Below are 13360 nucleotides of genomic sequence, written 5' to 3' on the forward strand. Positions count from 1 at the left end.
AAGTTCTTAAATGAAAGAACATAAGTTCTAAAATAAAACTATCTGTAACAATTTTCTGATATTTATACCTATACTTATTGGGATTGATTTACAAAAAATCGAGTTGTCAGTTGATGTGTTAAAAATTGAGATTGCTCACATGCACTCACATTCTACAATTTAAAAAGTGACTTGAATGCTTTTATGGTTTTTTTTCTTGGGTGACCCTTTTTTATATGCTAAAATGAGCATTTGACAGTGCCGAATTCCCCCATACTGCCAATAGGTTAGTTTACCCCATAGATTCTATTGTTAATCCCCCTTGCATGCAGGGTATGGTCTACCAAATCAAGTTTGAATAGTAAAATGGTACATGTTTTTTCTAAGATCTTCAGTTATTCATTTCACTTATTTATCTGCCTATCTTTTATTTATGGCTCTCGTACGGAATGTATTTTTTCACTTGACTAACTGTTTGCACTCAGGAGTAATTCTTTCCCATCTGTTCTTTTTGTTCCTTCAGCTGAAAATGTGTATTCCAAAAAGGGCTACAAATGGCAAAAGTAGGATAGAGATGGAGATGTTAGAGACAACATATTTATAATGCATTATAGCCATCTGAGAGCTCTAGATGTGTATATATTGAAAAAAAATCAGTTTAGTACGTAGTGCAGAGCAGCTATTGGAACTTTTGAAGTGGCCATTTCACTGATCTAAAATGTGCAGCAAATGATGAGATTATGAGGTCTAGGCTGAGCTAGCTCGAAACTGACCCAAACATACGGTAATTATTGGGAATTATCCCACTGAGGCATTCTCTTAAGCTTTTGTAGATCACTTGGGAGAAAAAAGTCCTCAATCGAAGCTTCTTGAATCTATGGATAGTTATGGTAGACAGTGGAAAGGGCTTGCATAGCTGGATATTTACTTATAAAGCACAAGATTTTACAGTATATAATTTAGTTATGTTTTTCTGTGACATACAAATAATACAACAGAAAAACATAATAAGTGAAAATTCTACAAGTTAGAATACTATCAGTATTTGGTGAGTGGTTGGTATGTGTTACAGCATATGCCCTTGATACCCCACCATTTTGCCTGTGCCGCTCATAAACCTTTTAAATACTTTTGTCTCTAAGGACTTTATTAAAGTCTTCTATTCCCAAGAACTTCTTTATAAGTTGCCTCTCTGCTAACTACTATTTCAGAATGAATCAACCTTTTTTCTCTTCTTCCTCTTCTCTTCTGTCTCTCTTCTTTGTCTTCTTGCCTTCTTCTTCAACTTCCATCCTCCTCTCTTATTCTTTTCATCTTTTCTTCTATGTTTTCTTTATCATCTGTCTCTTCTTCCTCTTCTCGCGCTCTTCTTTTTCCACTTCTCTCACTCCCTTTCCTCTTCTCTAAAATTCAAACCAGTTTGGCATGGTTACTCCCCTGAATAGTGGAACCAAGCATTAGACCCCAAACCACAAAAATGATGATGAACTAGAGCCATCAAATTATAGTGGTCTCTGTGTCAAAGTGGAAAAGGGAAAACTGATTAATAATATATTGAGTGACAGAATTCTTTATTATCCAAATAAATTCTCAGCACTCCAGATATTTTAGAAAGGAGGTATTTATTGCTACACAAGTGACCATGTTTGAACTCATCTTTGTCAAGCCACAAGAACTGTGAAAAAAATATGTCTCTTAAGTACAGCCTAAATGCAACTGAGATTTTTTCATACATGTATATAGGCAATTGCTTACCATAGTAAGGATCAATATATGAAAAATCTCAGTTGCATCCCGGACATAGTTAAAGACATGGCGGTTTCTCTGGACTGCCTGCAGAACATTTGATCTCTTTCTCCCTGTCCTGCCCATGTCAAGTCACCTTACAACCCCATGCAAATGCAAGGAGATGTTTGCTGTTTGGAAGCTAGTTGGAACATGGCTTACTGAACCTGCACGCTGCTCGCTCTTTGCAAATCACATCCACTTGACTCTTTTGCAGGTATTTTTCGTGCAAGCACTAGTACAAGTTGTCTTTAGTGAATTTGTGAGTCTTACTTTTGGCCAACTTGTGTCATTTTGCTGGTGCAAACCTTTTTGTTTGCCAACTCGTAAACAACTCTCAGTTTAGTGAAAAGACCTCATTGTTTGTTCAAGAAAAGGTGGATTATCAGCTGTGCTAGATAAAACATATACCATCTTACCTAAACATTATAAAGCACCAACCCGCTGAGCTTCTGCTGCCAAAAGAACTAACCCATATACGCACCTAGTATAAATGGCTAGTGTACAACTGGTAAGAGATATAATGTGAAATGTATATGGGACTATTATTTATTTTTACTGGACTATTTTTCCATTTTTCATTGGACAACATTCTGACCAGAATTCGTCTTCCTTCTAGGCTCGTGACCGTGTGAAGAATGGGCTTACCAAACTCTCTGAGACAAATGTAGTCGTGGATACAATGAAGATAGAGCTCTCAGCTTTAGAGCCAGTCCTCAAACAGAAGTCAATCGATGTGGATGCCTTAATGGAAAAATTATCCGTCGACCAAGAAAATGCTGACCAAGTATGTATTGTGAGATACAGCACCACAACTGGCATCATTGGTTCCTCCTTTTCAATTAAAAAGTAGGCTGTAGATTATTTTTAAACTAGATGCACTCCAACATGGGTGGCTCTTGCTTTACATGCCCTGTCTTTAATAACAGCAGTGGATGTATCTTTTTCCTGTGCCTTTGTAGATCCTTGTTTTGTATTTCTCTGCTTTTTAATTATCTCAGTAACTTAAGTAAAGAGATAGTAATGGCATCAGCCCTGAAACCTCAAGGATCATTTTCAGAAAATCTCTGAAAATAGAGAATATGTGTAACTATCTCTTTAAACAGAACCCTGTAATGTTTCCACTCTACAAGACACTAGCTTTTTTTACAGTAATAATACTAGAAAAGTAAATGTAAGACCTCATAATGGTTTTGACATTTTTTTATTGAAGATTTGAATTGTGCTGCCAATAAATTTACTTGATGGCTGCAATTTGTATTTTTCAAAGAAGATAAAACTTCAGTCACCCATGTAGCCACTTGACATTTTTAAAACACCAGTGTATGCTGTGGAGTACACTTTCAATAATGGTAAATGTTTCATTAGTCTCCAAGCTGGTCATGGCCGGCTTGGATTGAATATTTTAGCACTTGGACTTTAATAATCAAGAGAGGTCCCCTACCTTGTAATAATAAACTGTTTTATCTCTCTGTAACTCTACTGTATATCACCAAATATAGCAGTTCTTATTGACACCAGAGATAAACACATATATGGAAACGGAGCAGCAATGGATAATGATCATTTAGTATCATTTGATCAGCACTTCTACTGTAACATTTATGGTCTCCCTGGGCAGGTGCGGCGCATTGTAAAAGAAGATGAGGCAATTGCCAAAGTGAAAGCAGAGGAGACTCAGGCCATTGCTGACGATGCTCAGAGGGACCTTGATGAGGCTTTGCCTGCCCTAGAAGCTGCCAATAAGGCTCTGGACTCACTGGACAAAGCTGACATATCTGAAATTCGAGTGTTTACTAAGCCTCCAGATCTTGTCATGACAGTCATGGAGTCAATATGCATCTTACTCAATGCAAAGTGAGAGACGCACTGATTTTTTAAATATGTTTATAGATGTTATAGAACTTTTTTAAAGTTGCAGACCATTTTTTTTTTTATTACAAGGCATACGCCCACCAATTCCAAAAAAAAAGATTAAAGTTCCTTAGCCTAGTGCCTTTTAAATATTGAAAAGGGTAATTTTAATGTTCAACATTGTTACTACAACTGTGAAAAGAGTCTATATCCCCATGGGTATAAAAATGGTAACTGAAAGTACACACAGAAAAATGCTTGGTCCTCTAGTTCTCCATTAACTTAACAACTTGGCAACTGTGGGTACAGATGCCTATTTTTGTATGACAACACTGAATATAATTATGGGCAAGGAAAAGCATCAACATCATAAGCATGCCAGACTTTTGTCACTTTGTCTAACCCAGGGCAAAAAAGCACATTTTTAGTAGATGACTCCATCCATGATCCCCACATGTTGCTACATTTATGGAAATTGTTATGGACCATTATTTTTAACTCTAGTCAGTGCACCTTCCGTAGTCCTCCTTCTAAGTTTGTTGAAACATCAAGACGTATGTAAAAAGCATTCATATGTAAATACCGAGTTCGCCTCCAGAATTAATGTGCTTAATTTTTAAGCTCCCCCATCCATGTGATGTGTGATTGCATAATAATTGGATTTAGACTATGTACACCTTATGTACCCAAGGTCAGTATAGACCTGACATGTACTAATCAAACTAGGATTGTAAAATAATGTTCTAAAATATATTTAATAAGCAGAGTATTTTTACATACAAAATATGTTTTCATCTTGATATATTCAGTCTAATTGTTTTCATTAACTGCACTTCATTTTTTTAGACCTGATTGGCCAACAGCAAAACAGCTACTTGGAGATTCAAATTTCCTTAAAAAACTTTTAGAGTACGACAAAGAAAACATCAAGCCTCAGATATTGTTGAAACTGCAGAAGTATGTCACTAATCCGGAGTTTGTACCTGAGAAGGTTGAAAAGGTGTCCAAAGCATGTCGTTCCATGTGCATGTGGGCGAGAGCTATGGATTTGTATTCTCGAGTATTAAAAGATGTGGAACCAAAGAAACAGAAGCTTGCCGCTGCGCAGGTATGATCCCCTCCGTATTTTCAGTGTATCCAGGGCTGAAGATGGTTTTTTTAAGCACCCATTATGTATAGAATCTCTTGTATCTGTTACTTTGTTTTCAGTGTCCCGTTCCGCTGTTGGTTTCTGAACTTGCTCTCTAATATAGGAGACAACCTGGCAGTGCTGGTCATCATTTTCTTGCCAACCCTGAGTTAAAGATAAACAATAAAAGCAGCTTGTGTTTTTTGTATTGTGCCAAAGCTTTGCCATGGTTGGTGAACAGGAGAAAATGGCAATTGATACAAAATTAATTGTCTTGAATCATTCATAGATAGGATATTTTACTCTTTGCAAGAAATCTTGATCTGGAATGGGGTGCTTGAGCTTCCATTATCAGTCTTCCTAATTGTTTTTTCCAATCTTGTTTTTTGGGTACTCATGAAAAGTCCACCGGAACCAACACTGACACTTGTACACTAATACTGTCCCATTCTGACTTATTTATGTATGGGAGAACGCACCCATGCAAACAATTAAGTGGTGCCAGAGATCAACGGCAAGTGTAATGGACTTAAAGTACTGATGTCCACTTAATAACCTTAAGGTTTTTTAAGACACCTGTACTCTATTCTTTTATAGTCAGACTAAAGTTCCCATAATCCTATATTAACTCACTGTTCTTTATGTAATATTACAGAAACCAGGGGAAGCCCCACAAATAGAGAACTAAGACATAGCCAGTTTGTGTCTCAATGGCATACATATGTTTCCTCAATAAATTAACCGTACGGGCTTTGTACATCTGGTCTGCAAGATTATCTTTATTTGATTTGTGCTAAAAACATATGTTCTGGCCTTTATGAAATGTAATTGACATTTAAAGCTTGTTTTTATTCCACAGATGGAGCTGGATGCTACAATGGCTACCCTGCGACAAAAGCAGAGAAAACTGAAGGACGTGGAAGAACAAATTAAAGAGCTGCAGGATCAATATGACAAAAGCCTTGGAGAAAAGGAGAGCCTTGGTATTACTACCATTGCATTGCGAAATGTTGTACAGTTTCTGACAAAAATGGCCCTATGTTATTATCACGCCAACCAACAAACCAATTACTTTACAGTGAATGTTGCATGTGATGCCTTCAACCTGAATTCTATAAAGCTGGTAAAGGTTTCCTGTAACAACAGTCCCTTCAGTTGGTTCCATACCAGACTCATAGAGGAACGCTGAAACGATTTCTAAAATTTGAATGTATGCAGTAAATAAACCCATATTTATCTCATTCTATGCACCAACAAAGAGAATTAACAAAGAAAATCAACAAACCCCAAGGCCCATATTGCCAATGCCAAATCACAGCATCCAAGATGGCCAACCCACTTTCCCACTGCCAACTCAGTAGGAACATCTGCCTGGAAATTTGGAAGATAACAAAATGTAACACCCATACCTGAATAAAAAATCAAATGAACACTATTGGAAACAAACCCTGAGCATCCTGCTTAAAAATATGCGCAACGTGTACAATGCCAACAAAAAGCGGAAAAAAAACCTACTGAATTCATGACGTAATGATGTAAAGTGATACTTTCCATTGGAAATATGTAATTTCTTTACATGTGTTTTTTTGTTTCTAGCTAAAACTATGGCGCTTACACAGGCCCGCCTCAACCGTGCTGGGAAACTAACCTCAGCACTAGGGGATGAGCAGGTCCGCTGGAAGGAGAGCATTGCCAACTTTGAGGAAGAGATTTCTAATGTCATAGGGAACGTGTTCATCGCCTCTGCTTGTGTGGCTTACTTTGGTGCATTTACAGCGGTATATAGACAGCAGGTAAGCATGCATGACTGTCACACATTTATTCACTTCAGGGCTTTATTTACTGAAACATGAGTTTACAGGTTAGTTAAGGTAACAAGAAGTATGTTAACTCACTAACTTGACCCAGCACCATGAAGGGCCTAGCTGACCTTGCCTAATGTATAATGTAATTGGTGTAGGGATTCAACTGGATTAGACTAGGATACAACTGGGTCCTTCCCTCAGGGGAAACAAATAGGTTGGTTCTTCTTTACAGTGCGTAGTCGGGTTGGTGAGATGACATTTCATCTTACTTCAACAAGTATAAAACCTCATGGTTTAGTGAATACATGCCTTTAACTCTGACAGGTTGTGTGACAGATGAATAAGTGTATAAATCATTCCTGACAAAGTTGACTTTTCTTCAGCGAAACAGACATTCAGCTTGCTTCTTATTCTCACTACGTATGCAGACCTTTTTTTAAATTCACTATAACTTTTAGAAAAAACGATCAACCGATGATATCTAGGATAATCAGCGGTTAAAAATCACACTTGAACTGCCATTTCAATTTTGAAAATAAGATAATTTATACAGATTTATAGAGGTTTTATGTTTTGTGGAATGTTGGTTTATTTAGGTATCTTCAGGTTCTGGTTGTTTTTGTTATATTGTGCAGTAGTAATAAAAGTTATGTTTGAATTATAAATGAATGAATCTATTGTTGATATCTGATCATAGATTTAACTCTATCTCTCTTTTTTATTCTTTGCCCTCTTCCTTCCACCCACCCTCACACACAGCCACTGATACCCCCTTCACACATCACTATCCGTGTAAACATACATTTTTTTATTAATTATTGTTCATTTTAAACATGACATGCAGCTTACTTGCTTTAGCCGTTTATTCACAACGTTTACTTATATTTAATTTTAGTTGGCTTGTTTTAGGATACTTAAAAAAACACTAACAATTTCTAGATTAAAAATATCTCCTCAGCAGTATATAGAAATGCTGCTTGTTCTCTGCAAGTTCAGTTGGTTTACTGAAACATCTATTTAAGCGGATAAATCGGACTTAACATTATCGAAGCCGCCCTAGGCTAGAACAACGACATCTCTTAGGGCTACATTCGCCAAGCGTTATTATCACGAGAGGAAGCAAAGCAGAGAAAACAAACCATGCTTATCGTAGCCTAGATTTTGAGTTATCATTCACAAACACAGAAAATAAATATTTCTGTCATGCTTAGACCTTTATGTTAATTTATGTGAAATCATCCTGCAAACATGAAATATGTCTACAACCAAGACAAGCCAACACTCAGATAGAACCACAACATTGCGATGAATGTATATGTTAATGTGTATTCCAAGAGACATGCTGACATGTAAGAAATGGCACCAGGAATAGATAGCCTCCCCTGCTGTCAAGCTGATGCGTTCATCTAAGCATTATTTGTGATGGCTGACTGAGTTCTTCCTTGCTATACATCCATCCATGTCCATCAAACCTGCTGGTAGACAACGGCTCTGACAGCACTCATGTTTTATTAGATAATAAAGCATGTACTAAGTTGCTATGATGTTTGTTTATTTGTCATATTATTATATATTCAAAGAGCTATCTTCAGATTGCATCCAAGTCTTGACAAAGTCGGGTTAGCCATTAGGATTAGGAAATGGAAAAGCTTAGAATCAGCTTGCTTTTGGAGTAAGACAGGCCATATGCGAGGCAGTATACGGACCTGCATGGATTAGCCTGGTTTACCTGATTGTCAGTCCGGGCCTTATTACACTGGTTTTAGTGGAAAGTGACCAATATTTAAATGATCCTCTGTGTATCAGCAGCCTTTAATACGTATGGACTAGAGCACCGTTGTTTGTAATGGGCTAGTGTTTTTTTTTTATTGATTAAGTCTGTGGTTGACACAAAGGATAGTGAACTTCTTTGAAAAATGAAATGGTACCTATATGCATTCCTGAGTTTTAAAAGGCCATTTGGCTTTAAAAATGCCTATTACTCAGCTTATGGTAATTAACTAATCATCTATCTTAACGTATCCGGGGCAGCTGTACCATCACCAACAAACTGCAACTGCCAAATGGTAACCAAGTGTCCATACAATTATTTGTTCAGCCTTAGCTAGTGTCCCTATTTTGCCATTTTATTCATCAATAAACGTACATAACCTCTTTCAGTATAAACCTTAATGCTGCCTTATGATGTGTATCATATAAACCCCCTAAAGCCGCATTGAAGATACTGCTGAGTGGAATATAGCAGTGTATTGTGTGTAGTTATTGTGAAAAATATTGGGCCATTACTACTTCCTTAATGAAAAAATATTTTATCCACACATTAGCTGGCCAACAAACAAGTTTTGTGTTAACGTTCTAAAAGCTCAGCAAGGTCAGCTAATCTTAGATTTTTTTCCATGGCCCATATTGACACCTGTTACTGCTTGGGTGTATTGCAATACAAAGCCACAACGCGTGAGTCATAATGATAAGAACCATTCAGCCCATCTACCCTGCCAATTTTGACTGATGTAAAGACTCCAGTAAGACTTTAATAAATTCTAAAGAGCTAAACTTTCTTCTTCTTTTTTTCTTCTAAAGATTGTTCATAACTGCTTCCAGGCATTGGAATTTATATATATTTTTTAGGTTTCCATGTTGAGTCTGCCCAAGTACAAATCTTATCTAAGGTTTTTAAATGTAATTCACGTTTGAAATAACAAATGTATGTATCAGTCCTTCCAGCAGATAATCTAATGACCTTGAAGCTGCATACTGTCATGTTCTTACCTGCTAGGACGCTGATCTGCAGACGTGCCTTGTCTTATTCTCTGCATAAAAAGCAATCTCCACCTGAACATACCGTAATTAGTTTCATAAATGCTCTCTTGTAACTGTGTGTTTTGATATTGTTTGTGATTCCATTATGAGATGAAGAAGCATCCTCTTCCTTCTTACTTGAGCTTCAGAAATATATATCTGGACAACATGGGTGCCCTTGTCCATTCTGTAGACGTGTTCTTCATATACTAGGTGCACTTTATGTTACGATTTCTTGAATACCAAACACTGCCTTACTTTTGACCTGCAAATGTATTCTCCATGTCCTAACCCTCATGGCTAGTTTTAGCGTCTCATCCCACGGTTCCCAAGCTCCCAAATTCAGCTCACTTCAGTGTGTCCAGGGCCTCAACCTCTGGGAAAAGGGACTGTCACTGGTGAAGAGCTATGCCTTCCTTCTAGTTTCCAAGTGTTGGTAGTCCAATGGAACCCAGTGGCTGAACCTCCTGGAAAAGGGACAGTTGTTTTAGCTAGTAGTCTTTCTCCTCAATGAACCCATTACACATACCAATAGTATGACTGCTAACTAAAGCTACTTGGGCCCCAAAACCCTGTACTTTTTCTGTTTTTTATTTTTTATATTAATGACTATAAATGGCTCATGCACCGGATGTGGTAAAACATTATATGCACAAATTAACCTGGGGTCTGCATTGAACTATACTACTCTACTGCAACATTATTATGTTTGTTTCTGTAATACAGCTGTATGAGTGTTTGTCCAGTTACACGAAAATGTGCTCCTTGTTCATTGGACTTAACATATATTTTTTTCTATCACTTCAGCTGATAGACTCTTGGATCACAAAGTGCCAACATTTACAGATTCCTATCAGTCCTAACTTCAGCTTGATAAACATTTTGGGTGATGCATATGAAATTCGCCAGTGGAATACAGATGGCTTGCCGCGAGATCATGTCTCAACAGAAAATGGTATTTTAGTGACACGAGGCAGACGATGGCCACTCATGATTGATCCACAAGATCAGGTATAATTTTAAGCTTCAAGAATTCCCAGGTAGTCGTGCTAGGCTCACTATTCAGTTTGCATTTCCTAATTAACATGTAACACAAATGTAGAAGGCTTTATAAAAAGGCAATTTTCAAATACTATAAATGGTATACACATTACCCTCTGCATTAGGCTTATAGGTAAAAAGTGAACTCTTGATCTTTTCTTAACCATATCAACGGAACAAATGTACTTGTTTATTTGACCATTCCATTGGCTGTTATGACAATAAGACCACTTTGAACCAAGATTACCTTTTCTACAAAGCCACCACTAGTAGAAAGAATGTCTAAAACCATTCATTTGTATTTGTACATGTATGAAGAAACTGCAAAAACAATCAGTATGAGTTATGAACTAAAATTGGATGTACATAATGATCATAATGAGTAGGAACCACCAAAAAATATTTATTAAAGTGGTACCTCAAACTGATTTTATTTTAAATTCAGGGTAGTATTATGCCTGTCCCATATATATGTTTAATGTCCAATGTTTCCTGCCAAGGAGCTCATGGACTTTATGGCCACCAACTCGGCAAGCCCCAACATGCATTAAAAACCCCATAGTCTGTGTCATCATAAATTATATAGTAAGGTTCGTTTATCTTGGCCTGCATTTCATAATGTCAATAGATGTTGTTTAAATCATAATCTATTCACAAGTGCTCTAAAGCTTTCTTCTTCAACTGATCAATGCATGTTTCCATCATAGGCAAACCGCTGGATAAGAAACAAGGAAACCAAAAATGGCTTGAAGATCATTAAGCTTACAGATGCTGGGTTTCTGCGGACACTAGAGAATGCTATAAGGCTTGGTTTGCCTGTTTTATTAGAAGAGGTTTGTCTGGGTGTTTCTCTGGGGGTACCTGCCAGTTTCAAAGTATATGATAATATTTAGTTTAGCATTTACATTTACTTCAGGAAAGTAGCAGAAGCTTATTTTTGCTAAAGTAAAAGCTATGTATGTGCGTTCTTTTTTCCTGATATTGCAATGTTTATTCTTGAGTGACACATAATCTTTATTATACAGTCACCCATCTACATTATATGTACTATCTACCACGCTATATTATTATAATGTACAGAGTACATCACTATGCAGCTCTTTCATCTGTGTGTAATTTTAAATTGGTATAAAGCTCTTAAAAGCCAGCGGATTATACAGTTCAGTTCACTTAGTTTTAAGGGTGCTTGTCAGCATTTACCATACATAGGAAAATGAAATCCTTGACTCGCAGTCCTCCAGTCCTACTGATGAGGTGCTCACTGTTTTGTTTTTTTGGAAACCTGTGTACACAGATCAGTTAATTGTCTACAAAAATATCTCAAGAAAACAGAGCGTAGTGATAGCACCAATAGTCCAGCTTTCAGTTCAGTTAAAGAGTTAACCGATGTTCCTAGACTTAAGACGCAAGCAGTTGCAGGCTACAGCTCTAAAGGACACTCATATTTATTAACATTTACGTTTTGAACTTGAGCACTTGTGAGTGTCAAGTTTATGCTAGTTCAACCCTTGCAATTAACCATGTCTTTTAAATATCTTAATCAAAGTCAATCATATTTTCCATTGATCAAATGTTTGACCTTAGGGTTAGTGGCACCTGGGTGCAGCAATTCTTCATTGCCCCCTTAAATGAAACACATGCACATTTGAACATGCAAACTCACTCTAACACCCTCTTCTCTTGCTTCTCTGCTTTTTGGCTAAGATCAAGTGAGTACCTTGTTCTGTGTGCTCTGCTGTTAATCTTGCCCTGTCTGATACGATATACACACACATGTGCTAACACCAAATTTTAACATATACATATATATACATAAGAACACAAACGCCTTATAGGTGAAAAAAACAGATGCCCAGCTAGAAAAAACTGACCTATGCAATACTTTCATGCAAACACTACACCTTCAACATGTGCATAAAATATCTTAAGTAAAGAAAATGTTCTAGAGCTTAATCAATATTTTATATTTTCACATTGATTCATTTATATTCAAATATATAATATAAAATTGAATGCTTATTTTTAATGCAAACACCAGCATCAGTTTGAATCCCTATTTTAATTAAAGTTAAAGGAAACCCTGGATCCTGCCCTGGAGCCAATTCTTTTGAAGCAGACCTTTGTGTCAGGCGGAAGAACGCTGATTCGCCTCGGAGACTCTGACATTGATTATGACAAGAATTTTAGGTTCTATATGACAACCAAAATGCCAAATCCACATTATCTTCCTGAGGTAAGAAACAGCCATGCTAAATTTATTAATATGACATATTAAAAGGTAATCCTCTTTAGTGCCAACTTTTTAATATATGTCTTGCGGTTAACTTTCAAGTGTCATTATTATTTAGTATTCTCCAGAACTGCTCTCAACTTCTGACACATCCCTGGCCTTTGTGTTTTTCTAATTGTTGGTGAGTCTAGGCCAAAAACTAATAAATAGATGGCTTTAAGTAAACATTATTTAAAATAGGTTAAAATACTAAATAGAAACGTAACCTGTTATAATGTCATATTGAGCACATGATATTGCTAGAAAATGTACTTTGACCATAATTATGTTGTATAGCGACTAGTGATATTAAAGGGACAGATTTAGGGTGGGTGGGGAACGGGGCAAATATATTTGGGGGGATTCTGGAGAATTCCCCATGCAATTCCAAAACAGAGAGTATGACAATGTAAAAAGGGAGCAAATGCATTAAAGTGCATATAATGGCTGGGGTGCCCCTTTGAAGGAGAAATGAGAGGACACCTTATGTATGTTTACACCTATCCCCACCACCACTGATATCCTTCACATTATCATACTTGTGAACTTCTCATGTTAGTCTACACAGAGTTGTCCCTCTTTTGGAGATGTGCAAAACCTACCCACGGCTACTCACACATAGGGCTGGGGCTAGTCTCAGAGCCTTTAGTTGCTGGGGAGTAGGAGGGCGAAGCAGGCAGAGAGTAGGTAGGAAGTGAG

The 13360-nt window shown here is 37.0% G+C and overlaps 1 protein-coding gene across 1 annotated transcript in view; it reads left to right on the forward strand.

Annotated features, from left to right (window-relative positions):
• Positions 1-13360, forward strand: part of LOC149284299 (dynein axonemal heavy chain 6-like) — a 117668-nt gene that overhangs the window by 75299 nt on the left and 29009 nt on the right. Inside the window, exons 53-60 of the mRNA XM_089496884.1 lie at positions 2384-2551; positions 3386-3621; positions 4465-4726; positions 5607-5730; positions 6344-6540; positions 10159-10362; positions 11100-11225; positions 12461-12625. Coding sequence (XP_089353010.1) covers positions 2384-2551; positions 3386-3621; positions 4465-4726; positions 5607-5730; positions 6344-6540; positions 10159-10362; positions 11100-11225; positions 12461-12625 — 1482 coding nt within the window. The remainder of the gene's footprint in view (positions 1-2383; positions 2552-3385; positions 3622-4464; positions 4727-5606; positions 5731-6343; positions 6541-10158; positions 10363-11099; positions 11226-12460; positions 12626-13360) is intronic.

This window comes from Sceloporus occidentalis, unplaced genomic scaffold (assembly GCF_023333645.1).
Source record: "Sceloporus occidentalis isolate IW3139 unplaced genomic scaffold, rSceOcc1.0.p SCAF_95, whole genome shotgun sequence".
Lineage (NCBI taxonomy): Eukaryota > Metazoa > Chordata > Lepidosauria > Squamata > Phrynosomatidae > Sceloporus > Sceloporus occidentalis.